The sequence below is a fragment of the Scyliorhinus canicula genome, chromosome 13 (assembly GCF_902713615.1).
Source record: "Scyliorhinus canicula chromosome 13, sScyCan1.1, whole genome shotgun sequence".
NCBI lineage: Eukaryota > Metazoa > Chordata > Chondrichthyes > Carcharhiniformes > Scyliorhinidae > Scyliorhinus > Scyliorhinus canicula.
In genome coordinates this window covers 154,316,892-154,344,394 of record NC_052158.1, presented here as the reverse complement: position 1 = coordinate 154,344,394, position 27,503 = coordinate 154,316,892, and the positions used below count along the sequence as shown (strand labels likewise).

Here is a 27,503-nt window from a genome sequence, read left to right as displayed (position 1 = left end):
GGTTATGCGGATAGGGTGGAAGTAAGGGCTTAAGTCGGTCGGTGCAGACTCGATGGCCCGAATGGCCTCCGTCTGCACTGTATGTTCTACATTCTAAAGCAAAGGGGGATGTAGCAGAGGCACTCAAAATCATAATGAGTTTTGGTAGAGTGAAGAAGAGATTTCAAAGGGATAGCACAGACATGATGGGCCAAGCAGCCTGATTTCTGCTGTATGAATCTGAGCCCAGGTTTATGGAGGTTGGATGAAGAATCTCAGCCACCAACTGAAAATGCCTCCAGAAACCAGCAGAGCCCGAGATCTGAACCTGGGGCCTTGATTGCTCCCGCCCTCCCTGAACTACGAGGAGTGAGGCAGCACAATGATTTACCTCCCATGATACATAATCATAGCTTGCCCAGTCATCCAGGAATTTCTTCTCCGAAGCCTCAATCTGGATGAGCTCCCACTCTCCTTTGCTTGCAAATATTTTTGTGGATTTGGAGGTGACCTCCTCCGAGGTCTGTTCGAGGTGTAGTTTCACATCGTAATCTGCAAAGCAGGAGGTTTGGTTCTCAGAAAGAAAAACCTTCATTTCTATAGCACCGTTCACAACCACGAACGTGGCAAAGCCACCGGCAATTCATTGGCCGGGATTCTGCGATATCGCGGCCAACACCGGCATCAAAACCGGCCCGAGCGACGCTGGCGACAACGGGTCTCCAGGCCCGGTAATCCTCCTGTCCTTAGGGGGTTAGAACGGCGCGGGAGTGCGGTGCGCTGCTCCGGTGCCGAAAGGCTGGCCTGCACGGCCGGCACGGGTCCACGCATGCGCGAGGTTGCCGTCTCCGCGCCGGCCCCCGCACAACATGGTGGAACCCTACAGGGGCCTGGCGCAGAGGAACAAAGGCATCCCCTGGAATGTGCATGCCCGCTGATCTTGGGCCTGGCCACCATGGAGGCCCCCCCGCTGGAGTCGGATCCTTCCCGGCCCCCTACCAGGACGGCCCCCGCAGCCAGAACGCCACAGTCCAACCGGGCGGGACCGTATGTAAACCACGCCGGTGGGACTCGGCGGAACTCAAGGGGCACACGGACCATCGAGTGTGGCGAATCACCAGGGGGCGCCTTCAATGGCCCCCAACCGGCACCACGGCGACCGCGCGGGCCCAACATCAGAACGGCGTGGCGGGATTCTAGCGCACCCCCCCCCCCCCCCCCCCCCCTCCGGCGATTCTCCGACCCGGCGCAGGCTCGGAGAATCCCGGCCATTACCTTTGAAATGTTGGCCTTGATCTTGCCCCACAGGCCGTCTTTTTGGCGATGGGGGCATGTAAACTACCCACCCAATCACCTTCCCGTCCATCCTCAGGAGGAGGTAGCTGTGCGCTAGAATATGCAGCATGCCTGCTACATTTACATCAGTAATTGAAGGTCAATTAGGCTTGTCACCACGATGATTGGCCCAATAATACACTCCCTCTACACCGTCCCCATCAAACACTCCCAGGACAGGTACAGCACGGGGTTAGATACAGAGTAAAGCTCCCTCTACACTGTCCCCATCAAACACTCCCAGGACAGGTACAGCACGGGGTTAGATACAGAGTAAAGCTCCCTCCACACTGTCCCCATCAAACACTCCCAGGACAGGTACAGCACGGGGTTAGATACAGAGTAAAGCTCCCTCTACACTGTCCCAATCAAACACTCCCAGGACAGGTACAGCACGGGGTTAGATACAGAGTAAAGCTCCCTCTACACCGTCCCAATCAAACACTCCCAGGACAGGTACAGCACGGGGTTAGATACAGAGTAAAGCTCCCTCTAAACTGTCCCCAACAAAAACTCCCGGGACATTATTTTTTTTAAAATTATTCTTCTATGACTGGCCAGTCCAGTTCCTTGTCAACCACGTTGCTGTGGGCCTGGAGACCAGGTAAGGGCAGCAGATTTCCTTCGTTTTGGAGCATTAGTGAACCAGATGGGTTTTAATTATTATAATAGCTTCCAGGTCACCATTACTGAGACAAGCTTTATATTCCAGATTCTACTCCTTCAGCGTCAATTTCACTAGCTGGAATGATGAGATGTGTGTCATAATATACACACAAGCATATGATGGTGCATATACACACACTGACTGACACACTGAAAGACCAATCAACACACAGCAGCCAATCACCAGACAGGACACGGTCACTATAAAGCCAGAGGGCACTAGTTTTCCCGCTCATTCAGGATGCAGCCTCTGAGACAGACAGAGCCCGCAGTCAGTAGCACAAACATCTACCATGTGCCGGCAGTATAGTCTAGTCAGGTTAGCCATAGGTCTTCAGTCAACCTAACGTAGTGTCGACCCACAGTGCAAGTATGTTCAATAGCTCATAGTTAAATAAAATTGAGTTGTACCTCTACAAGTGTTGGAAGCCTGTCTCTCTCACTGCTCTGGTAAACGCAGTCCTCACAGACCCAGCTTACCCAACACATCAATTTGAACCTGTAGAACCAGAGCATTAGCCTGGGTTCCTTAATTACCAGCCCAGTGACATAACCACGATGCCACCCAGTATTGGGTTAAATACATAAATCTCCCTCTATGCATCCCATTCAACCCTCTGTCTCACACAGCAAACGCCCTGACTCCTCTCCGGGACGGTCGCTGAACTCGGTTTGTGCTGTGTGCCAATCCTGTTCAAAAGTTGGGTTTGCCCCCTGTGGAGGGATCTCTACGTCCTTGCTGATATTTTAATTCAGGCAATCAAAATACTGCAGATGCTGGAATCTGAAACATAAACAGAGAGTGCTGGAAACACCCAGCATCTGTCGGGAGAGAGAATCAGAGTTAACACTTCGACCATTTGACTCCTAGTCAGGACAGTTCAGATGAAAAGCCCAACAGACACGAAACATTAATTATAGCATTAACTTAACTTTAACGGAACACAAAATTCTCTTTTCTCTCCCCACAGGTGCTGCCAGGCCTGCTGAGTCGCCCCAGCATTCTCTGTTCTTCTGACTTTAGGTTAAGGCGTCCGAACGTTAAGTTACAAACGTCCTGACTACTGTGGAACTCAGACACCATAAAAACACGTCAATGAGCCATTACCTCGTAAGGTGATTGGTGAAGCTGAGAGTGGACATTTCTGAATGTCAAATGGGAAGTACAAGATGTTGAGGTTACAGGAGCTGACAATCCTCAGAGGTCTTCCATAGATCACCTTCCCCGTGTGATGCACGTACAGGTACAGCAGCTCGGGTGACTTATCCTCGTCAACCCTGTTTGGCAACAGAATAAATTCAACCTGTTAACGTCTCGCTTTCCTGTCAGTTTTTCAAACATGCTCGTCAGACGAGTGGGAAAAGGACCCATTCTTTCAAATCAGTGTGAAGACAAGTGAGTGTCAGGCCATTCTCAGCAGTCAGCACCATCATGGTCCTGAATCAGAAGGTCATAAGTTCAAGCCCCGTTCCAGGAATCTAAGTGACTCCCAATGCTGCATTGGCAGAATTGCTGTCTTTCAGATGAAACACTGATGGAATGTTGGTTTTAGATAATGCCCGTTGACTTCCTGGGGCAGGGCTGGCTGACATTTCCCCTGTTTAATGAATGGGCCAAAGCTCCCGAGCAGTGGCAATCAACATCAGATTGGCGCTCTGCTGGTATTGTACTGCCAGCACCAGAGCTCTATCTTTCTGGCCTAGACTCCCAAGCCAGGCCTCTTCGGAAATGCGGAGCCTACCTGTTCTTAGAATCGATCCTTGCAGTGCAGGACCGGTGGGGGGGGGGGGGGGGGGGGGGGGGAGAGATTCCAAGCTATGGCTCCATTTTTCCAGTACTAGCCGCTGTAATTTTAGTGAGTCTTCACTCGCAAACACGGGGCAGCACGGTAGCACAGTGGTTATCACTGCTGCTTCTCAGCTCCAGGGTCCCAGGTTTGATTCCCGGCTTGGGTAACTCTCTGTGCAGCTTAGGTGGATTGGCCGCGCTAAATTGCCCCTTAATTCATAGATCATAGAATTTACAGTGCAGAAGGAGGCCATTCGGCCCATCGAGTCTGCACCGGCTCCTGGAAAGAGCACCCTACCCAAGGTTAACACCTCCACCCTATCCCCATAACCCAGTAACCCCAACAAACACTAAGGGCAATTTTGGACACTAAGGGCAATTTAGCATGGCCAATCCACCCAACCTGCACATCTTTGGACTGTGGGAGGAAACCGGAGCACCCGGAGGAAACCCACGCACACACCGGGAGGATGTGCAGACTCCGCACAGACAGTGACCCAAGCCGGAACCGAACCTGGGACCTTGGAGCTGTTAAGCGATTGTGCTATCCGCAATGCTACCGTGCTGTTGGAAACAAAAAAGAATTGGATACTCTAAATTTAATAAAAAAGAGAAAACCTTTGGGTCATTTAAAAAGCTTCTCACTGTCTTAGCGAGTAGGTGTGTACTGTGCTGGCCGGGGAGGGGATGGCGTAATGGTATTGTCACTGGACTAGAATCCAGAGACCCAGGGAAATTCAGCGGGGCCTGGGTTCGAACCCCGCAACGCCAGACCGTGAAATTTGAATTCAATAAAACACCTGGAATTCAAAGACTAATGATGATGATAAAACCATTCGCGATTGTCAGAAAAATCCATCTGGTTCACTAATGTTGATTAGCGAAACAAATTTGTCGTCCTTACCCTATCTAAGCTACAGCAATGTGACAATGTGATTGACTCTAACTGCGCCCGGAAATGGCCTGGCAAAACTTCACGGTTAGTTCGGTCAAGGTTAATTATGGATGGGCCTAGCCAGCGATGCCCACATCCCATGACTGAATGATAAATAGGATCGGGTGTCAGGATGGGTAGGGTATAGCAAGGTGATGAATGGCAGGGTGGTGGGTGGCAGAAGGGTAGGGTGGTGAGGTCAGATTGGGTTGTGAGGCAGGGCGATGGAGAGTCAGGAAATCGGAGGGTCCTGGAGGAGACGTAGGAGGGTCAGAACGTCAGGGGACAGTCAGAGGGCTGGGCGGCTGTCGAGGTGAATCAGTTGTATAGTTGTTCAGGAGTTAGGGATGGTCTTTTTTTCTGTCTGACGTTTCCTGGGTAACTATCCAGGTAGGTTGGAATTCTTGGATCCTCCAACTCTAACACAGAATTTCAGAGGATTCTGGATTCAGCAGAGGTACCCAGCAGGAGCTGAAACCCTGCCAATTTCCATGGAGTCCTGGTACTGGGACTTCCATAGGATCTCCTAGTGCATCTACTTGGGGATGACTAGGGTATGTCCATCTGGAGAGTGGGAGCTTTGTGCCATGAGTTAGTGTGAGAGTATCTGTGCATATGTGTTTGTTAACATGTGTGCACAACGTGCATGAATGTAAGTGTATGGGTATGTGCTTGTGATGTTTGCTCCGCGGGATGTGTACAAGGTTCATCTTAATGTGTCTAGAATTTTGTGTACATGTGTGTGAGGGAAGCTAAGAGGTGTTATGGTCCCCATCCCCTGGATATAAAATCAGGGGTGCCCACCTAGGAGAAGAAAGGTCATCCCACAGTTCACGGTCAATAGGCTGGAGGTGGGATTTCTGCCACACGGGGAAATGTTGTCTTGCCTCAGAGAGAGACCACCAATCAGAAGCTGGCAGCTCTCGATGTACTGTTGTGACAGCAGGAGCAGTGGCCACGGCTGGTACTGCAGTCAGGTGATGAGGAAGCAATGGATGAGAATGTCGGAGGCATGGTTAGTAAGTTTGCAGATGACACCAAGATTGGTGTCATAGTGGACAGTGAAGAAGGTTATATAAGATTGCAACAGGATCTTGACCAATTGGGCCAGTGGGCCGATGAATGGCAGATGGAGTTTAATTTGGATAAATGTGAGGCGATGCATTTTGCTAGTTCAAATCAGGGCAGGACCTACTCAGTTAATGGTAGGGAGTTGGGGAGAGTTACAGAACAAAGAGATCTAGGGATATAGGTTCATCGCTCTTTGAAGGTGGAGTGGCAGGTGGACAGGGTGGTGAAGAAGGCATTCAGCATGCTAGGCTTTATTGGTCAGAATATTGAATACAGGAGTTGGGATATCTGGTTGAAGTTGTACAATATTTTGGTGAGACCACATATAGAACATAGAAAAATACAGCACAGAACAGGCCCTTCGGCCCACGATGTTGTGCCGAACGTTTGTCCGAGATTAAGAACAAATTAATCTACACCCCATCATTCTACCGTAATCCCTGTTAAAGGACAAAACAGCAAGAACATACGATGGAGAATAATGAGCACAATAGAGAGAGATGCACAGATATAGCATAGAGGAGAGAGAGACACACACATGCAGATGACAGACAGAGGTGATATAGGATTATATGGAATATTGTGTTCAGTTCTGGTCACCCTATTATAGGAAGGATATTGTTAAACTAGAAAGAGTGCAGAAGAGATTTACGAGGAGGGGCTTTTCACAGTAACTTCATTGAAGCCTACTCGTGACAATAAGCGATTTTCATTTTCATTTCAGGATGTTACCAGGACTTGATGGTCTGAGTTATAAGGAGAGGCTGGATAGGCTGGGACTTTTTTCCCTGGAGCGTAGGAGGCTTAGGGGTGATCTTATAGATGATCACCTATAGGGGTGATCTGGTTTAGCTCACTTGGCTAAATCGCTGGCTTTTAAAGCAGACCAAGCAGGCCAGCAGCACGGTTCAATTCCCGTACCAGCCTCCCTGAACAGGCCCCGGAATGTGGTGACTAGGGGCTTTTCACAGTAACTTCATTGAAGCCTACTCGTGACAATAAGTAATTTTCTATTTCTATAAAATAATGAGGAGCATCGATAAGGTAGACATAGCTGAGGTAGATAGTCAACATATTTTTCCAAAGGTAGAGGAGTCTAGAACTAGAGGGCATAGGTTTAAGGTGAGAGGAGAGAGATGCAAAAGAGACCAGAGGGGAAATTTCTTCACACAGAGGGTGGTGAACATCTGGAACGGGCTGCCAGAGGCAGAGGTATAGGCGGGTACAATTTTGTCCTTTAAGAAGCAGTTAGACAGTTACATGGGCAGGGTGGGTATAGAGGGAAATGGGTCAAATGTGGGCAAGTGGAACCAGCTTAGTGATAGAAACTGGGCAGCATGGACCAGCTGGGCCGAAGGGCCTGTTTCCATGCTGTAAACATCTGTGACTCTACAAGGTGTGGCAGACTGGAACTTTGTAGGTGTTTAAGGATAAGGGAGAAGGGTTGGTGAGGTGGAAAGGGGACATAGTTTGAGGAGCCATGGGTGGAGTGCATCCTAGGGGGTATGGTTACAGCTTGGCGGTGTGGGGGGGGGGGGGGGCTTGCTCTAATCGGTCAGGGGGCTCGTTAAGGAAGGACCCACCACTGTTTACCCCAGCCAGTGCCAAGAGGTCTGCTGGGCTGGTTGTTTGGCATCCTGCTGCTGGTTCAATACTGGCAGTGGTGGGATGAAATTCTAAAGTTGGCATTAATTGCCCAGCAATTGGCCCAGTGATGGGCATGCTTCACTGAGCTATCTCTGCTGTTCTGGTATCATTATGGTGGGGGCAGGGGCAGTTGGGTAGGCAGTGAGCATCATCCTTTCTGGGTTTGATTTGCCCCTGGCAAATTAAGCGTTCCAGCGGAGGAGCGATAAATTGAGAGCTGTGTGTGTGTGTGTGTAGGGGACATGTGTACCTGTGATTGTGTGTTTCAGTGTATCTAAATGCGACTCAAATCAGAGGTGACAGCTGGGGGCACTGAACTAGCGGGGACACAGCGTGTGTGGAAAGAAGTGACAAATTGGCAAGTAAATATCAGGGACAGGTGATGTAACCAGAGTGAGGCATCGGGGGGGAAAGGCTTGAAGCTGAAACCCAACATGTGGACCCTCAGTCGTGGCTGAGGATTGGTGATGTGAATGTCCACGTACATCTCCAGCATGAGTGTGTCAGGAATCCAGAGCTTCTCCTTTGGCAAAGCTACAAATTCTTTCCCGCTGAAATCCGATGGGTCCCAGACCAAGAAATCATGGAACCAGCTCTGCAAGAGAAAACAGAGGTTATTTTACATCCTGTGATGGTGAGAACCTGGGAAGGCAGCCACACCACCCCCACCCCCCCCCCCCCAATCCACCCCCTCCCCTATCAACCTCCAAAATCCACCCCCATCCCCATCAACCTCCCCAATCTACTCTCTCCCCCATCAACCTCCCCAATCCACCCCCTTCCCCATCAACCTCCCCAATCTACTCCCTCCCCCATCAACCTCCCCAATCCACCCTCTTCCCCATCAACCTCCCCAATCTACCCCCTTCCCCATCAACCTCCCCAAGCCACCCCCTCCCCCATCAACCTCCCCAATCTACTCGCTCCCCCATCAACCTCCCCAATCCACCCCCTTCCCCATCAACCTCCCCAATCTACTCCCTCCCCCATCAACCTCCCTAATCCACCCCCTCCCATCCACCTCCTCAAACCCCACTCACCCCATCAACCTCCCCAATCTACCCCCTCCCCGCTACTGGCTTTTAAAATTTCCGAGTGTGATCGGCTTCCTCAAATGCTGGGCATCCCACGCATGTACACCCCGGATCCAGCAGTGCGCAGGCCCAGAGCGGCCAACCCTCTTCTCCAGACATCTACACGCTTTCCCAGGCCCAATTTTTTTTTAAAGCGATGGAGTCTTCCTGCCAGGAGCGGCAGCAGAGAGCAGCTCAGATTCCCGGTACGTACACTGATGCCACCCACCCTGTACGTCCGCGCATTGGACGCAAAATCACGGAGGAGAGATTCCTCCACTTTGTAGCAGCCAGCAAGCAAGGCAACAGGACAGCGAAGAGCTGAAGAAAGATCATTTTGTAATAAGGAAGAGAGGGCCAGAGACACAAACAGTCCAGGGTCTCACAACAAAACCTGTTGGGGAGAGCTGCTCAGGACAGTCCACGGCGGGACAAAGCATTGCCAATGTGAGCTCCAGGGTCTGGTGAACAACTCATTAAGAAGAAGCTGAAATCAGGAAGAAAGCTGTAATAAAGATGATTTCTTGAGATTATAGCTTTATTAATTGTGTCAGCTTCATTGTGCAAATCAAGATGCATTGCCTATGTGCGTTATATGCAGGGAAGTACTGGCAAATGACAGTTTAAAACCATCAAAACTTCAAAGGCATTTGAAGAATCAGCATGGTGAGTTCAAGGACAAACCTTTTGATGCTTCTCAAAGGATGCAGTGAGAACTGGTGCTGGATATCAGGACATCAGGCCCCATGTCCTGCCCATCTTGGCCCTCCTCCTCGTCAGACGAGGCTTGACGTTCCTCATTCTCCTCCTCAAGCATGTCGCCCCTCTGCTGCGCGATGTCATGCAGGACACAGCAAGCCACCACGATGCAGGAGACCTTCCCTAGGGCTGTACAGGAGGGCCCCTCCAGAGTGGTCCAGGCACCTGAACCACATCTTCAGCACGCCAATGCACCATTCGGCCCATCGGGTCTGCTCTGCCATTCAATCATGGCTGATATCATAGAATCTTTTCTATAGTGTTGGGTGGGGTTACTGGGTTATGGGGATAGGGTGGAGATGTTGACCTTGGGTAGGGTGCTCTTTCCAAGAGCCGGTGCAGACTCGATGGGCCAAATGGCCTCCTTCTGCACTGTAAATTCTATGTTACTATGTTACAATATACTTAATTAACTGCTCTCCCAAAACGCCCTTTCATCTTCAGTGGTCTGCATACATATACATTAATGTTAATCTATTCCTGCACCTCCTTTAGAGTTTCTTCCTTTACTTCATATTGTCTCTCCATATTCACCCTGCCAACATGAATCATCACAGTTCTCTGCATTGAACTTCATTTGCCACTTGACTTCCCAGTCCACCAACACGGCTCCATCCCTTTGATGTTCAAGACTACCCTCATCACAGTTGGCAACATTTCCAATTTTAGTATCATCTGCAAATTTTGAAATCATGCCCTGTAAAACCCACGTCTAGGTTATTAATATTTATCAGAAAGGGCAAGGTTCCCAACATAAACCTGAGGGAACTCCACTTCAAACCTTCCTCCAGTCTGAAATAGAACTATATAAGGCGAGATTGAACAGTTTGGGTTTATACTGGCTGGAGTTTGGAAGGATGAGAGGGGATCTGATCTGGATATATAAGATATTAAAAGGGATTTATAAAGTACACGTAGACCAAATGGTTCCCCTTGTGAGGCAATCTAGAACGAGAGGTCACGGATATAGGTTGAGAGGTGATAGATTTAGAACTGAGACGAGGAGGAACTACTCGCAGAGGGTGGTGAATTTGTGGAACTCGCTGCCCTATAGTGCAGTGGAATCGGAGTCAATAAATGGTTTCAAGAAGGAGACAGATATATCTCTGATATTAAAAAATGGCTTAAAGGGATATGGGGAACAGGTGGGGAGGTAGATTTGAGAGTAGGAAGAGATCGGCCATGATCTGGTTGAATGACGGAGCAGGCTCGAAAGGCTGAATTTGACTACTTCGGCTCCTAATTCCTATGTTCCAATGCTCGTATGTTCCTATGTTCCTCTGTCATTTTGTATACATATTTGCTGCTGTAGGCAGACTTTTCCTGACCGTAAATAGGCCAATGTTTACTGGGTCTTAATAGATTGGAACCCACCAAAAAACTTGCAAGTACCAGAAGCAAGCATGGTCATCCCTCAACTGACATCGCTAAGAAAGTCATGGATTGCCTGGTGATTATCACATTGCTGCTTGTGGGAGCTTGCTGTGCACAAATTGGCTGTGTGATAACAGTGACTATGTGTCGAAAATGACTTAACCAGCTGTTAGACATGTTGGAGGTCATACGGAGTAGGTGCAAGAGTAGGCCACTCGGCCCTTCAAACCTGCCCCACCATTCAATAAGATCATGACTGATCTGAGTGTAACCGCAACCCCATGGTCTTGAGGCTATAAAAGGCACTATGTAAATGCAAGGCTTTCATTCTTCACCCAAAATCAATCACTTACCTGCTCCATCCAGATGTAGGTCGTCAGAATTTCTTGTTTCTCGTCCTTGGAGTGAAAGTAAAATGAGAATCGTCAACATTTAACATCTGAAAACTTTAGCCAAAGCCTGTCCAAAATGTAAGAGCGCAGGTTTCAAACCTCTCCGTACCAGGCCCAGTATCGCGTGGAGGTTAATGGTGATGTTAATGTCCAATGTTTGACTGAAATTCTTCACCGGGCGAAATGCACTGTTTTCAAAAACTTCAGCGAACGTCTTTGTGAACCGTACTCCGTCTGAGTCAGAGAGGCTGAGGTTGGACAAGTTAACTGGAAATGAAAAAGAAGGTGAAATGACTTTCCAATCACTCCTCTGACACCCAGTAGGACCAGAGGGGAGATGAGGAGAAAGTCTGTTTATGCCGTGAATTCATTTGGATTTGGCGACCTTGAGAGATTGGTGAAGATTGGACGAAGTTGAGGAGGAATTTCTTCTCTCAGAGGGCACTGAATCTATGGAATTTATAACTGCGGAGCGCTGTAGCGGCTGGGTTATTAGGTATTTGCAAGACTGAAATAGACCGATTTTTAATCAGTAAGGGAATCGAAAGTTATTCGGATAAGGCGGGAAAGTGGAATTGAGGATTGGAGGATTGGAGTAAAAAGACACAGGGATTATGCTGCAGCTATACAAAATCCTGGGTAGACCCCACTTAGAGTCACTGTCAGCAGTTCTGGGCACCACACCTTAGGAAGGATATTTTAGCCTTGGATAGGGTGCAACGTAGGTCACAAAAATGATACCAGGATTGCAGGGGTTGAGTTACAAGGAGAGATTCCACAAATTAGGCCTGTTTTCATCTGAATTTAGTTTAAGTATTCAAGATATTAACAGGGGAAAACAGAATAGATAAAGATAAACTATTTCCACTTGTTGGAGATTCTAAAACGAGGATGGCATAGTCTAAAAATTAGGGCAAGACTGTTCAGGCGAGATGTTAGGAAGAATGTGTTCACCCAAAGGGTGGTAGAGGTTTGGTATTCTTTCCCACAAACAGCAGTTGAAGCTAGGACAGTTATTCATTTTAAATCTGTGTTAATTTTTGTTAAGCCAAGATATTAAGGGATATTGGCCAAAGGCAGGTACATGGAGTTAGGTCACAGATCAGCCACAATCACATTGAACGGTGGGACAGGCCCGAGGGGCTGCATGGCCTACTTCTGTTCCTATGTTTGTTGTTATTATGAAGGTGGAGCAGAATTGATGGGCTCAATGGTCTACTTCTGCTCTTAGGTCTTCTGGTGAGCATATGAAAAAGGAGCAGGAGTAGGTCATTCGGCCCTTCAAATCTTCCCCGCCATTCAGTAATATCGTAGCTAATCGTCTATCTCAGCTCCAATTTACTACCCTAAACCTATCCCTTAAATCCATGTGTGACAAAAATAAAATCTAGCAATCTCTCTCTGAATATTCACATCTGTATGGGGAAAGGATTTCAAGATCCACAACTTTGGAAGCCGATTCAATAGTAACATTCAAAAAAGACATTTGATAAATAGTTAAAACATAAACGTTTGAAGGGCTATGGGGACAGTGGAATGAACCTTTCTTTAATTTATTCATTCATGGGATGTGGGCGATCCCTAATTGCCCAATCCTAATTGCCCTTGAGTGCGTGGTGGTGAGCTGCCTTCTTGAATCGCTCCATCCCATGTGGTGTAGGTACACCCATAATCCCAAACTGACCTCGCTGTCCCACTATCTCCCCATAGCCCTGTATCAATCCCAAACCAATTTCACTCTCCTGATTTCTCCCCACTGCCCTGCATCCATCCTAAACTAATCTCAATACCCCACTCCCTCTCCAGAATCTTGTATGAATTCCAAACAAACCTTACTGTCTCACTCTCTCCCCATAGCCCTGCAATCCTAAACTAATCCCACTGCCCCACTCTCTCCCCGTAGCCCTGTATCAATCCCAAACCAATCCCACTGCCTCACTCTCTCCCCATAGCCCTGTATCAATCCCAAACCAATCCCACTGCCCCGCTCTCTCCCCATAGCCCTGTATCAATCCCAAACCAATCCCACTGCCCCGCTCTCTCCCCATAGCCCTGTATCAATCCCAAACTAATCCCATTTCCCCGCTCTCTCCCCATTGCCCTACATCTATCCCAAACTAATCCCACTGCCCCGCTCTCTCCGAATAGCCCTGTATCAATCCCAAACTAATCCCATTGCCTCGCTCTCTCCGAATAGCCCTGTATCAATTCCAAACTAATCCCATTTCCGCGTTCTCTCCCCATAGCCCTGTATCAATCCCAAACTAATCCCACTGCCCCACTCTCTCCCCATAGCCCTGTATCAATCCCAAACTAATCCCATTGCCTCGCTCTCTCCGAATAACCCTGTATCAATCCCAAACAAATTCCACTTGCCCTGTTATTTCCCTATAACTTTACCCTCGCTACAATGTTGAATGGAATCATCTCTGTTCTCCGCCCAGAGGAAACTGCCTCACCCCTTCATTCTACTGAAGAAAATCCTTCAGTTATTTTGGACAACTTCTTTTAAATCTGCTTTTAGTCTTTCCTGTTTCAATGGAAATATACATTCATTTCAGGAGACACAAGTTCTTACCCTGAAACAGACAGATGAACGTTACAGACAGACAGAAGGATTTCCAATCAGCCCTGAAGCCGAGAACAGTGTAGCCACCGAGAGCCATCCCTCACAAACAGTGTCAACAGCTCAAAGACACATATATAGCAGCACCCTGGTCATCCCCATGGTTACTGGCCCAGCTCTGTCCAATAAACAGATAGACTATTAACCCCTTCACTCCTGTTTCTCTGGTGAGAACTCCTGTGTTCCTTTTCAATCAGGGTGACTGTATTGTTAAAGCAGGGTCATTAATATTTAACCCTATCGAAGTACAAGTGTGCAATGGAGTACTTAGGTGCAGTGAAGCAGTTTGAGCATTTATAGAATTTCCCACATTTCAGTTTAATAATGATGTTACGTATCAGAGAATGCATCTCTGCTGGTGAAGTGTCACGTGATGTGCAGGGACGTCGTGTGATATTCAGAGTTTTTGCCCAGGCTTTTCAGAGTTCTCCATCTATGAGCGACACCTCTTCATAAACCTCCCATCATGTTTGTAAGAATCCAGAGTGTGGGCAGCTCCAAGCCTTGTCTCTTTGCCACCACCAAAGAAGCACAACAGAAGTCAAAACTGGCGATGAGGATTGAGGCTGGAGAATTCGCTGGAAGAAGGAATTTGTCGACTAAACAGTAGAGGCGGCACTGGGAGCAAAGGAAGATCCTCGAGAAAGGACACACACACACACACACATCAGGCAAAGCGCTGCCACCAATGCTGAAGGCCTTTAAAACAAACATTTTTCAGGACAGCACGGTGGCGCAGTGGGTTAGCCCTGCTGCCTCACGGCGCCGAGGTCCCAGGTTCGATCCTGGCTCTGGATCACCGTCCGTGTGGAGTTTGCACATTCTCCCCGTGTTTACGGGAAACTTGCTTGCTGTTGCTTACTGTGGGCAGCACGGTAGCACAGTGGTTATCACAGTTGCTTCACAGCTCCAGGTTCCCAGGTTCGATTCCTGGCATGGGTCACTGTCTGTGTAGAGTCTGCACGTTCTCCCTGTGTCTGCGTGGGTTTCCTCCGGGGGGTTCCGGTTTCCTCCCACTGTCCAAAGATGTGCGGGTCGGGTGGATTGGCCATGCTAAATTGCCCTTAGTGTCCAAAAAATGTTAAATTGGGGTTACTGGGTTACGGGGATAGGGTAGATACGTGGGCTTCAGTAGGGAGCTCTTTGTAAGGGCTGGTGCAGACTCGATGGGCCGAATGGCCTCCTTCTGCACTGTAAATTCTATGATTCTATGAAGTGAGTGGAGTCTGGGCTGCAGGGACCCCACACACGATGAAGGTAAATGAGCTGTGGGGGATGGGGATTTCGAAGCCTGCTGTCTCTGATTGGGCCACTAATCGCCGGGGGGGGGGGGGGGGGGGGGTGCAGTCGAACTACAGTCAAACAAAACAAAAAACATTCTGGTTTCTTGTAATAAAGATGTTCGTTTGTGATGTGCTTTATGAGAATCGGAAGGGAGGTTGGTTGATGTATAGGCCCTAGGAGCCGGGATCTGAAGTGGAGGAAAAAACAGGCACCATGGACAGATGGAGGTTCCAATTATATCTGATAGCAGATCAGACACCGGAGGACCTACAGGTCAAAACATTTGTGTGGTGAATTATACTGCATTGTAATTCACACTGTATTGCATTGCGTTGTATTGTGTCCTTGTGGGCTCTGTATGTGAGCCGTTGCGCGGCTCTGCCCATAGGGGGAGATAAGGAGTTTGTACTGGGCTCCACCCTTGGCTCCGCCTATGGCTCCTCCCACTAACCGGAAGTATAAAGTGCTGCGGCCGTAAGCCTGCTCTCAGTTCCTCTGGTCGCAGGCTGGCTTAGTTGTAAGACTATTAAAACCACAGTTTACTTCCAATCGTGTGTCTAGTGATTTGATGGTCACATCAATTTGTCAGCTCAGTCGGGAGTAACATTTTTATGCTGCTACAGAATTTAGTTCACCGAGTAAAACCAGGAGATAAGTCCTATAATGAACTAATGAAAATCTTAGAGGAACATTTCTCCCCCTGACTGTTATTGGTTTCAGAAAGGTTTCAGTTCCACTGTTGTAGTCAGGAAGGAAGTGAAAACATTTTACAATTCGTGGCGACTTTAAGAAGGTGAGCAACATGGTGCGAGCCACGCTTGGTGATACTCTTTGTGACAGGTTGGCGTGAGGACTCTGTAGTGAAGCTATTCAAGAGAAGCTATTTGCTTCAGTGATTTAATTCAAAAAGCTGCTGTTGAAGTTGCCACGTCTATGGAGCTAGCTACAAAAGCTAGCCATTTTGGGCAGCACGGTAGCATTGTGGATAGCACAATTGCTTCACAGCTCCAGGGTCCCAGGTTCGATTCCCGGCTTGGGTCACTGTCTGTGCGGAGTTCGCACATTCTCCCAGTGGGTGCGTGGGTTTCCTCCCACAGTCCAAAGATGTGCAGGCTAGGTGGATTGGTCATGCTAAATTGCCCTTAGTGTCCAAAATTGCACTTAGTGGTGGGTGGGGTTACTGGGTTATGGGGTTGTGGGGATAGGGTGGAGGTGTTGGCTTTGATAGGGTGTTCATTCCAAGAGCCAGTGCAGACTCGAAAGGCCGAATGGCCTCCTTCTGCACTGTAACTTGTATGTATGTATAAAAGAAGCTTTGCAGATAAGGGCTGGAGCGAAGATTCACAAAATTGATACCTCAAGGAGGAAGGCAGCAAATTTGGTGGGTTTTTTTGGGTCAATCGCACCCTATAATCCTCAATCGGCCCAAATGTAAGGTGCGGTACCTGAGGTGTAACTTATCATGTAGCAACTATTGAGTGTTTAAATAGGAGGCAAAATGTTAAACAAAGTGCGTCAATTATATTGTGCGTGTTTGCTCCTTTGTAGGCAGAGCAAGTCGCGTGCAGCTTAAAAGCAGTGCAGGCTGATGGAACCATCAATTCAGCGAACAAGTGTAGTTGGATCTGAACAGAGGCTTTAATACACTTACAATAGAGCCAGCCTATTCGTCGTTGAACTTCAGGTGAATTGGCAGGCTGGCTCTAAGGCACTGATCTTTATACATCGGTCCCAGGGGGAGGAGTCCTGGGCGGAGCCAAGGGAGGAGCCCAGTACAAACTCTCGCGTACTCCCAGAGCGACTCCCCCTGGTGGTCGGATAGTGCAACTGCACTTACAATGGGTAGATAACGAACATATATACGTGGAGTGATATTGGCAACTATACATAGTGTGAATCACATTCACCACACAGGCCATTTCAAGAATTGATCATTTTAATAAAAAATAATAACCATATGTTCCATCATGCTCCAGTGAAATGCCTTTGGATACTTCATGCTGCACAAATGCCAATTATTGTTGGTGAGAATTGGAAGAATGGTTTATATTCTGGAAACCTTCGGCTCCATAGACGTATGACCCTTCCCGTCACAAGGGGCAGCTGGAAACACAGCATTCTTATCATTTCTTTCCATATTATATCAGAGAGTAGGCAGGGCTCTTGCCGGGGTGCTGTGTCAAATGTTTGTTCCTCAATCATCGCTAAACCCTGTCTTTCTGGTAATTTATTTTGTTGTTGTTTGCACAAATATAATGTCCCACATTACAACCGTGACCACACTTCAAATGTAATTTGTTGAGCTTCAGGATGTCCTGCGATGGTGAAAGGTGCTATAGAGGTGCAAAGGCAGCACGGTTGCATAGTGGATAGCACAATCGCTTCACAGCTCCAGGGTCCCAGGTTCGATTCCGGCTTGGGTCACTGTCTGTGCGGAGTCTGCACGTCCTCCCCGTGTCTGCGTGGGTTTCCTCCGGGTGCTCCGGTTTCCTCCCACAGTCCAAAGATGTGCGGGTTAGGTGGATTGGCCATGCTAAATTGCCCGTAGTGTCCTAAAGAGTAAGGTTAAGGGGGGGGTTGTTGGGTTACGGGTATAGGGTGGATACGTGGGTTTGAGTAGGGTGATCATGGCTCGGCACAACATTGAGGGCCGAAGGGCCTGTTCTGTGCTGTACTGTTCTATAAATTGCCCTTAGTGTCCAAAATTGCCATTAGTGTTGGGTGGGGTTACTGGGTTATGGGGATAGGGTGGAGGTGTTGACCTTGGGTAGGGTGCTCTTTCCAAGAGCCGGTGCAGACTCGATGGGCCGAATGGCCCCCTTCTGCACTGTAAATTCTATGACTTTAGGCTGGATTCTCCATTGCAGCGGCTAAGTGCCGGCTCGAATGGAGAATTTGCGGGGGTTTGAGGGGCTAGCAGCAGCACCGGGTGAAACCCCCGGCTCCCACGCCGAAAATGGCCAGAGAATGGCCGGGTCCCTGGCCGCGCATGTGCACAGCGACGACCTGCAGCGGCCGTGCCGTACAACATGGCGCCGGCCATGGTCAGACCCGCCCCACCATCCGCGATCCCACATCCCACCCCCTGGCCACGTCCCCATAGTTCCCCCCCAGCCCTCGCGAAAGCCCCCCCCCCCCCGGCTAGTGGCACGGATCCCGGCCAAGTGTGGCGGCGCTGGACATAATCCGCATCTGCCAAGCCTGGTTCCTGACCGCTCAGACCACACGTGTCCCACGCGATCGGAAACTCGGCCCAACGGGGGCGGAGCATCGTGGGAGGGCCTGCACAATGCGCAACCTGATGACGCCATTTGAGAGGGGGCAGAGCATGGCTGACCCTCGTCTAGCCAGCGCCGGCTCTGATTTGGGCGTCAGAGTCCATTCTCCACCCGAAAGCCGATTACGATTTTGGCATCGGACAAAGGAGAATCCCGCCCTTTATTTTTGATCCCAAACTTTCACGCCCCTTTGTTATGGAAGCTCTTCCGTCTTTGCCTCACCAGCTCTGTCGCTCCACCATAAGTCACTCGTTAAAACTGACCTCTTTGGCCAGGTTGTCAGTGCCATCTTGTGTCACTCGCGGTCGGTTATAACCCGCATGAGATCCACGGGGTTGGAGCAATCAGTCTCCCTGTGAGTCTCTCCGAGGACCAGCTCCCCCGCTGAGGGGGCAGGGAGACTGAGAATATCCGTGATTGAGTTCCATAGAAAGTTGGCCAGGTATGAAACTGACAGAGCAAACCCGGCTGGGATCTGATGTGTATTGTAAATAGAACTGCTTTGAAATAAACGTTTTCTTGTACCTACTCAATTCAGACTTGTCTGTGGCCTACTAAACTGGCGATGAGGATAAAACTGGACTACTGTTAACACTGCTACACTGTTGGACGAATAAACACTTCTTTTACCCTGCTGGAGTAAGGTTAGAGTGATTTTTGAATCACACAGATGCCTTTTTCAGAAGATTGGGCATTTTCGACACAAGTTTAGAGGGTTGGTCACTGTACACAGAACGTATGCGTCACCTTTTCCGAGTGAACACTGTCACCGATGTGGGTCGACCATCAGTGATGTTACTGATGGCCTGTGGAACCTCATACTTATATAGAGCCACAAGTCTGGATGCTAAGACTTTTCAAGAACTGATAACCCCAGTAGCACAACACTTCAACCCTAAACCTATTGGTACAGAGATATCATTTTCACACGTCGGAGACGATGCCAGGAGAGTTTGTAACCGAGTCTCTGACAAGGCTATGAAAACTAGCCCAATTTTGTGAATGCAGAAGTTTCCTTTCCGAAATGCTGCGCGGCCATTTCGTCTATGGCGTAAATAACATGGCGATTCAGTGGAAGTTGCTGGCCGAACCCTGCCTGGACCTTCAGCAGGCAGCGCAAATTTATCTTTCGGGGGGCAGCACGGTGGCCTAGTGGTTAGCACAACCGCCTCACGGCGCTGAGGTCCCAGGTTCAATCCCGGCTCTGGGTCACTGTCCGTGTGGAGTTTGCACATTCTCCCCGTGCCTGCGTGGGTTTCGCCCCCACAACCCAAAAATGTGCAGAGTAGGTGGATTGGACACGCTAAATTGCCCCTTAATTGGAAAAAATAATTGGGTAATCTAAATTTTAAAAAAAAAGAAGAAAAAAAAAAAATTTATCTTTTGTGCAGCAGTGCTGAGAGAGGAGTGCGAGAGATCCAGGGGATGGAGGTAAACACCCTAGGACGCGCCCCCTCCCCTCCCAATGAGCTCCGCCGCCGCCCCCCAAGACTGAAACCCTGCCCTGGACCGGGTATTGTCGAGGCCAGGTCCGTTGGTCAAGAACTAAAACGCCCTGATGGGTACCTCCCCGTAGACAGTAAAGAGAGAGAGAGCCCACGCATTGTGGGGCATGTGGATGCAGGAGCCACCGGCAACGCAAGGTACGGGTCAGCCAGAAACCCCGGCACCCCGTTCAAGGCAGGCACCAACCAAGGGTTCGCACTTTCTACCTGGACCAGCCAGAGGAGGATGCATGCAGCTGCATTGCGGCATCAAGATAACCGTGCAAGTTAACGGCCATCCATTAACATGGAACCCAACATGGAAGCTGCAGTTTCAGTTATTGGGAAGCAGACCTTCGATATGATATGGACGAGGATACAGCAGTTAGGTCTGCGGGACACCGAGGCAACATTAGCGACGTACACTGGTGAGCCGTTCGCCATTGCGGTATCCACAATGACCCCGGTAGTTTAGGGGCAACAGTCGGTGCGGCTCACATTGATCATAGTCAAGAGACACGGCTCCAGCCTGCTTGGCCGCGATTGGCTAAAACACCTACACCTGGACTGTCAGCAAATCTTCCAAATGGGATCCGGGGGTCTGTACGAAGAGCGAGGGAAATACCCCGAGGTTTTCCAACCCAGATTGGGGAAAATAAAGGGGACCGTGGCAAAAATCCAGGTGGACTCGGATGCACAACCTTAGGGTTCACTTACACTTTGTTAGCAAACTTTGAGTCTGAATTCAGCCAACTTGAAGCTTGGGGATTATTAGACCGGTACGTTTCGCCTTCTGGGCAGCGCCAGTGGTGTCAGTGCTCAAACCTGATAAGAGTGTAGGGACTATAAGATGACGGCCAACACGGTCTCCTGGCTGGATGGCATTGAGGATCAATGTGCAAAACTGGATTGGACCCTGCTTCCCGTAAATACATCACCATAAACACCCATAGAGGCCAAACGAGTATACACCAGCCTACCAGTTGGAGTGTCATCAGTCTGTGCCATATTCCTGAGGGTAATGGAAAACATATCAAGAGGATTGCCACGAGTGACAGTGTGTCTGGACGACATGTTAGTCACAGGGACAACTGAACAGGAACATTGAAATAATTTGGATGAGGTTCTCGGTCATTTCTCAGAGATGGACATTCGCCTGTGAAGAGAAAAATTCAGGTCCCTGGCGAGGGAAGCGGTGGACCTGGGCTACGGAGTGGACCGTGAGGGGTCACACCCAGTCGTGGAGAAAATACGGGCAATTCAGCAAAGTCCTGCACCAGAAAACATGATGGAGTGGTGGTCTTTTTTGGGATTGGTAGAAATCCCCCCCCACCCCGGCCGGCTCCACCTCCTCTTGAAAAAGAACCAGGAATGGGCACGGAAAAATCAACAGGAAGACAAATTCACACAAGTGAAGAAACAATTGGCTTCCTCAGGATTGTTGCAGCATTATGACCCCACCAAACAACTAATCATGTGTGATTTGTCACCAGACAGCATTGTGCCGTTTTATCACACTGTATGGAAGGGAGAGGCCGGTCGCTTTCACCTCCCGGACACTGGCCGTGGCCGAGTGCAATTGTGCGCAAGTTGAGAAAGAGGGTCTGGCAGTTGTCTTCGCCCTGTGGAAATTTCACCAGTATGTGGACTGTCGACGGTTCATCATCATTGCAGATCACAGCGTCTGCTGGGCCATTTTAAAGAAGACAAAGTAATTCCGCCCATCACGTCTGCCGGGATACCGCGTTGGGCCCTCCAGCTGGCTGTCAATGGGCATCGTCCTGGTACCCAGATTGCAAACCCGGATGCATTAAACCTCCTGCCTTTGCCAACACCCTCTCCTTCTCCTCCCAGGACTGACGAGGTAGTGGATTTGCATTTGTTCCTCTCCAATAACAAGGGCGGGACTATTTTGCTACATTTCGATAGGTCACTCAGACCAATTCAAGGGTCAGTGGAGAGTAGTTTAAGAGGGCATCAGTGTTTGGTCTGGCAGAGTTAGCCAGGAGCCGTCAAAATAGGTGACCATGTCCATACAGCTGTCGGGCTATTGTTAGCTCTGAGCAGCCGGGTTCACAGGCTCCATCTGGAGGGCTTGGGAAAAGTCAAGGAGAGCTACAGTTACGCCAGGAAAGCTCTAGTGCAGACGTGGGAATCCAGGGGAATGCTGTCTCAGGAGGCGCGATTGAAAGCCCTGGGAAATGTGCAGTAGCTGAGGCAGCCTGAAGTGGGACTTCTGAGGCTCGATTTTCAAAACTGCAGAATAGTAATCCCTCGTGGACAGATTTTTGATGAGATTTGGTGACTCGCAGTATCCCTGAGGTCTGTCTGGGTTACTGAGAAACCTGTGGGACCTGTCTTAGCCACATCTGCCATTTGATGTGCTCTGTGGATGTTCGACTGCAGTTTGTCTGTTAATACATACATACGGGCAGCACGGTAGCACAGTGGTTAGCACTGTTGCTTCACAGCTCCAGGGTCCCAGGTTCGATTCCCAGCTTGGGCCACTGTCTGTGCGGAGTATGCACGTTCTCCCCCTGTCTGCGTGGGTTTCCTCCGGGTGCTCCGGTTTCCTCCCACAAGTCCTGAAAGACGTGCTGTTAGGTAATTTGGACATTCTGAATTCTCCCTCTGTGTACCCGAACAGGTGCTAGAGTGTGGCGACTCGGGGCTTTTCACAGCAACTTCATTTCAGTGTTAATGTAAGCCTACTTGCGACAATAAAGATTATTACTAAAATGAAACCTTGTGTTAATTCTGAGTGTTGAAGTGTAAGCTATATATATTGTAGATCATTTTATTTTTCTAACTTTGTACAGTGGTGTTTATTTTATTTGTTCAAATTCGCTTTATTCACTGAGTAAGCGTCTTGGATCTCGAACTTTGTCTGCCTTAAACAGAAAGTTACTGGTCCCTACCATACCAAGAATATGGGGGCCATGATGTGGAGATGCCGGCGTTGGACTGGGGTGAGCACAGTAAGAAGTCTTACAACACCAGGTTAAAGTCCAACAGGTTTGTTTCAAACACGAGCTTTCGGAGCACGGCTCCTTCTTCAGGTGAATCCTTGTGTTAATATGGGGGATCTCGTCCAGGATCAAAGACAAACTGGGGGTTCTTGCAGGAATTGGAATCCACAAACTACACATGATGGTACCTGCTGAGGTTGGGGTGGTAAGACTCCCACTTGTGTTACAGACACGGGGATGAGGTTAATTGAATTATTATTACTGTTCCCCTCTTCTTCTGCTCATGTTTGAATTTCTATATTAATTTGTATCATTTTTCTTCTTCAGATGAGGCTGTGTTGCCTTTCCCAAACCCCGGTGTATGAGGTCCAATGTTAATAATTCTTTATGGGAAAACCAAGCTAGGATTTATTATCGCATTCAAAACCCGAGAGATCGATCGCGATACACATTCACACCCACGAGCCTACAAAGTAGAAAGGCAGAGAAGGAAGTCACAAATTGCGGGTTGCTTGAAAGAAAAATCGCAAAAAGGTATGGGCATTAATTAAGAATATCTAATTCGCCTAACAAGCACGCCTTTCGGTACTTGTGGGAGGAAACCGGAGCACCCGGAGGAAACCCTGCATGGGTTTCCTCCGGGCGCTCCGGTTTCCTCCCACAGTCCAAAGACGTGCCAGGTGGATTGGCCATGATAAATTCACCTTTGTGTCCAAAAAGATGAGGTGGGGTTACTGGGTTATGGGTTAGGGTGGAGGTGCGGGCTTAAGTAGGGTGCTCTTTCCAAGGGCCGGTGCAGACTCAATGGGCCGAATGGCCTCCTTCTGCACTGTAAATTCTATGATTTTACCGGAGACAGAAATGGAGGATCTAAAGGACACTGCAGAGTTCTGGGTGGCGGTTTTCAAGAATGAGGGTACGTTCAGTCACATGATACAGGAGCATGATGAGCCATCTTGCAGCATCTACAAGATGTCGCCGTAACTTCCTCAGATCCGGAATACCAGTGAGCTTCCCTCTGGAGTTCAAGTTTGAATCGAATGAGTACTTCACGAATGAGGTGCTCGCGAAGCAAAGACATACCAGATGGAGACGCGGCCTGGTTGGTCAGGCTTCTTCATATTTGCAATCACGAGGTGCACAGGCTGCCACATCGACTGGAAGAAAGGAAACAATGTCACACTGACAACCATTAAAATGAAGCAGACCCATAAGGGTCAACCTATTCATAAGGCAGTCATGAAGCTCTGCAGCAAGACTCGCTGCTGATTTGGAAATTGGTCAATTCCTGCATGAACACATACTTCCACGGGCGGTTTTATGCCTCACGGGAGACGATGATGACAAGTGTGAGGATATCGACTCCGATGATGAGGACTACGGTGATATTTACAAAGACCATGAATACGATGAAGAAAGGAAAGGCTCGGAGGATGAGCCAGATGAGGACGACTATGCAACGCCAGTAAGATTGTTTGGCGGGATTGACGAGGTGGTCACAAGAGACGGCCAGTCTGCGCAGGGCACCACCGAGAAGTGTGAAAGCTCTGAGATGGTGCACACAGAGATGGAAAGTGAGATTGCAGTAGCAGACACCTCGGAGGAAAACAACTGTAGTCTGGGAGTAGGGAGTAGAGGAGGATAGACATATTTTACAGTAGCTCCACAATAGTTAATTGGTGTTCGTAGTTTATTGCTTTATTTATCCTCGGTCTCATCACCCAGTTGTCCCATAATGAATTATTTAAACTAGATGTTCTATGGTTCATCATTCTCTTCGGTCAGTCTATAGAACATGACATGGTACCAGGATGGTTGATTTACTAAGAACTCAAAGATTCTGTACAGAAAAACCGAACCACTGAAGATAAATTTGAAGGATGAGGAAGAAGATGCATCTTTGCTACTAACCGTGCAAGCTACTCACATCTGGTGCTCAGCGCACGATAAAACTTCGAAGTCTGGGATGGAAGACATCAAGGCATCTCAACAGCGTTGGATTACCGGTAACGTAGACGAGAATTGGAGGGTGTTTAATCAACAGTTTAAGCTCTATGTTGCAGCCCTTGGTCTGCAGATACAGCCCGATGAGAGACACATCGCGTTGCTGCTCACAGTAGCAGGTCCCCAAACAATTGACATTTTCAACACTTTTGTCCTTGAAAACGAGGCTGATAGCAAAAGCTTCGAAGTAGTGTTTAAATAAAAAGTGTTTAAAAAAACGAAACCATTGAGCCCTATATATTCCGTATGCGCACCCAGAATGTGGGAGAGGCATTCGATAGCTTCCTCACTGACTTTTTAAAATAATAACCTTTATTGTCACAAGTAAGCTTACATTAACACTGCAATGAAGTTACTGTGAAAAGCCCCCAGTTGCCACATTCCGGCGCCTGTTCGGGTACACAGAGGGAGAATTCAGAATGTCCAATTCACCTGACAGCACATCTTTCGGGATTTGTGGAAAGAAACCGGAGCACCCGGAGGAAACCCACGCACACACGGGGAGAACGTGCAGACTCTGCACAGATAGTGACCCAAGTTGTAAATCAAACCTGGTACCGTGGCGCTGTGAAGCAACAGTGCTAACCACTGAGCTGCCTTAAAATAATTAGCAGAGAATGGTTTTTATCCATCGGCATCTCGGTTATGGGCCCAGCATGCTTCTGCTGTGCCATTCTGCTCCATTTGCGATTGAAGGCCCAGTTGTGCAACTTCAGCACTCTCCAATCGTCAATGACACGCAATCAGATAGTTTACGGAATCTCCAATGAGAAAGCGCGCGAATGGCTTCTGCGAGAAACAGACCTGCAACTTGAAAGTGCGATTCAAATACGTCATGCCAGGAGGCTAGCAGCAAAGCAGCTCAGCGCGCTGAATCTACGGCATTTTGTCACGAAGACAGAAGAGGCGGCAGTGTGGTGACGCTGCTGAATAAGAAATGTGCTCCCAGTGCGGGCGGCCATCTTGAGCAGTCAACCCGATCCTCCATTTTGTGTCTGCGACATGGCAAATGGCATTTGCCACAGCCATGCCCTGCTTATGGAAAGATGTGTGCCATCTGTAATGGCAGGAATCCTTTTGCAATTACCACTGACCAGAAATTTAATTGGACTAGCCATATAAAACTGTGGCTACAAGAGCAGGTCAGGTGTTAGGAATCCTGCGGTGGGTAACTCACCTCCTGACACCTCAAAGTCTGCCCATTGAGATACCCTCAATTATGACACAGGAGAGAAGATAGGTAATTCGAAGGCTTTAATCATCTGAGAACTGAACAGCAGCCGAGAAGTGTGCTCATCACATGCTGCCGAGTGAGCCTCATCTTATATACCATTTCCTGGGGGCGGAGCCAGAGGCGGAGTCCCCCAGGGTTCCAAGCCCGGTCTTAAAGGGCCAATGCATTAAAGGTAAGGTACCGTTACAGCAGCTACTGATAACATTCATCACACCCACCATCTACAAGCACAGAGCAGGAATGTGATGGAATACTCTCCCTTTACCTGTGTGATGAATGTTAGAATTTAAGATGTGTTGTGTTACAGTTATTTGGTGCAGTAAGGGTTAAAAACCTGGGTTAGTGTGTGGAAGTGCTGCAGTCACATTTTGAAATCACCTTGGTTTGAAAGCGTGGGAACCGGGGGGGGCGGGGGGGGGGGGGGGGGGGGGGGGGGGGGTTGCAATTAAAGCTTGGTTGAAAAGCTTGGGCTAATGAAATTTTGTTTTGACTAAGGGGATTCCCTGTGGAGTTAATTAGATTTCAGCTTGGTACTGTGATGCTGTTGCTGGGTGGAGCTAAGGCATCAGGTATTTGGCAAAAAGCAGTTCAGTTCCGAGCTGATTGAAGCTGTGTCCAGAAGTCAAGCAGTTTTGCTCTAACTGCAGTTCAGTTAAAAGAGGTGAACAGTCTTTAAAGCAGTGCAGACTTGTCTGAGAACAAGGGGGAGCTGAAACAAGCTGAGAAACAGCTTCTGAAGACATACAGTTTCTGCATGATTCTGACAGGAGTCAGACCTTGCCTTTATAGCAGTCTCAAGAGATTTCTCTTTCTCAAAGAACATTTCTGTAAAGCAAGTATTCCTATGTGCCATTGGTAGTAAAGTGGATTGAGAGTGGAGATGTTTATTTTCTTGTTGTTTTAAGTGGAAATAAAGATAACACTTAAGGGAATTGTATTCACTGTATCGATTAACATTGTTTAACGGGTAAATTGTAAGCTGTTATGGATTGGCAATAAATGCTGATCAAGCCAGCGACACCCATACCCCACAAAATAATTTTTTTAATGAACACCTTGAAACCTAATGTACTCATTCAGTCATTGATAGAGGCTGTTCATAAGATTTGTGTTCCAGGTGTTCTGTAGAAAGAAAAAGTATTAACAGCCGGTTTCAATTGGATTTATGAATCTGTTCTCTTAGTCAATTTATGAAGTTACTTGGAAAAAGTATTTTTTGACTGTGACAATTGCTCCTAGTTTATCTGTTAAATGGGGTAGATTTTATATTGGGTAATGATTTGACCAGCAGAGATGTTAACGTGGTGACAACTGTGTTGCAGTAGCTGTTTCATCATGCTGATCTTGACAAACTCCCGAAAATGATTGCCACCGAACATTAGAAGCTTATTGTCGATCATGAGCAATTGCAAAAAAAAACGGATCAGTCCTGAGAACCAATTTTCACATAAAAGATGAATTTGCTAATGAAAAATGAAAACTTGTAAGAATATGTGATTATCAGTCACCGGTAAGTAGAATCCTTGAATGAACGTTTGAAATGACTAAATGATAAACTAGTAGAAGTAAATTGAACAAAGGTATATCTTCTATTAAATGTTAATG

At 48.3% G+C, this 27,503-nt stretch overlaps 1 protein-coding gene across 2 annotated transcripts in view; it reads right to left on the bottom strand.

Moving 5' to 3' along the window:
- LOC119976508 (5-hydroxytryptamine receptor 3A-like) overlaps window positions 1-13,725 on the bottom strand; it is a 30,250-nt gene extending 16,525 nt beyond the window's left edge. For both annotated transcript variants that reach the window (XM_038817054.1, XM_038817053.1), the window contains exons 1-6: window positions 13,598-13,725; window positions 11,129-11,286; window positions 10,981-11,025; window positions 7,907-8,016; window positions 3,089-3,258; window positions 371-531 (exon numbers count right to left, since the gene is read on the bottom strand). In XM_038817054.1, the coding sequence (XP_038672982.1) occupies window positions 371-531; window positions 3,089-3,258; window positions 7,907-8,016; window positions 10,981-11,025; window positions 11,129-11,286; window positions 13,598-13,685 (732 nt within the window). In that variant the 5' untranslated portion in view covers window positions 13,686-13,725. The remainder of the gene's footprint in view (window positions 1-370; window positions 532-3,088; window positions 3,259-7,906; window positions 8,017-10,980; window positions 11,026-11,128; window positions 11,287-13,597) is intronic.
- Window positions 13,726-27,503: the final 13,778 nt, after the last annotated feature.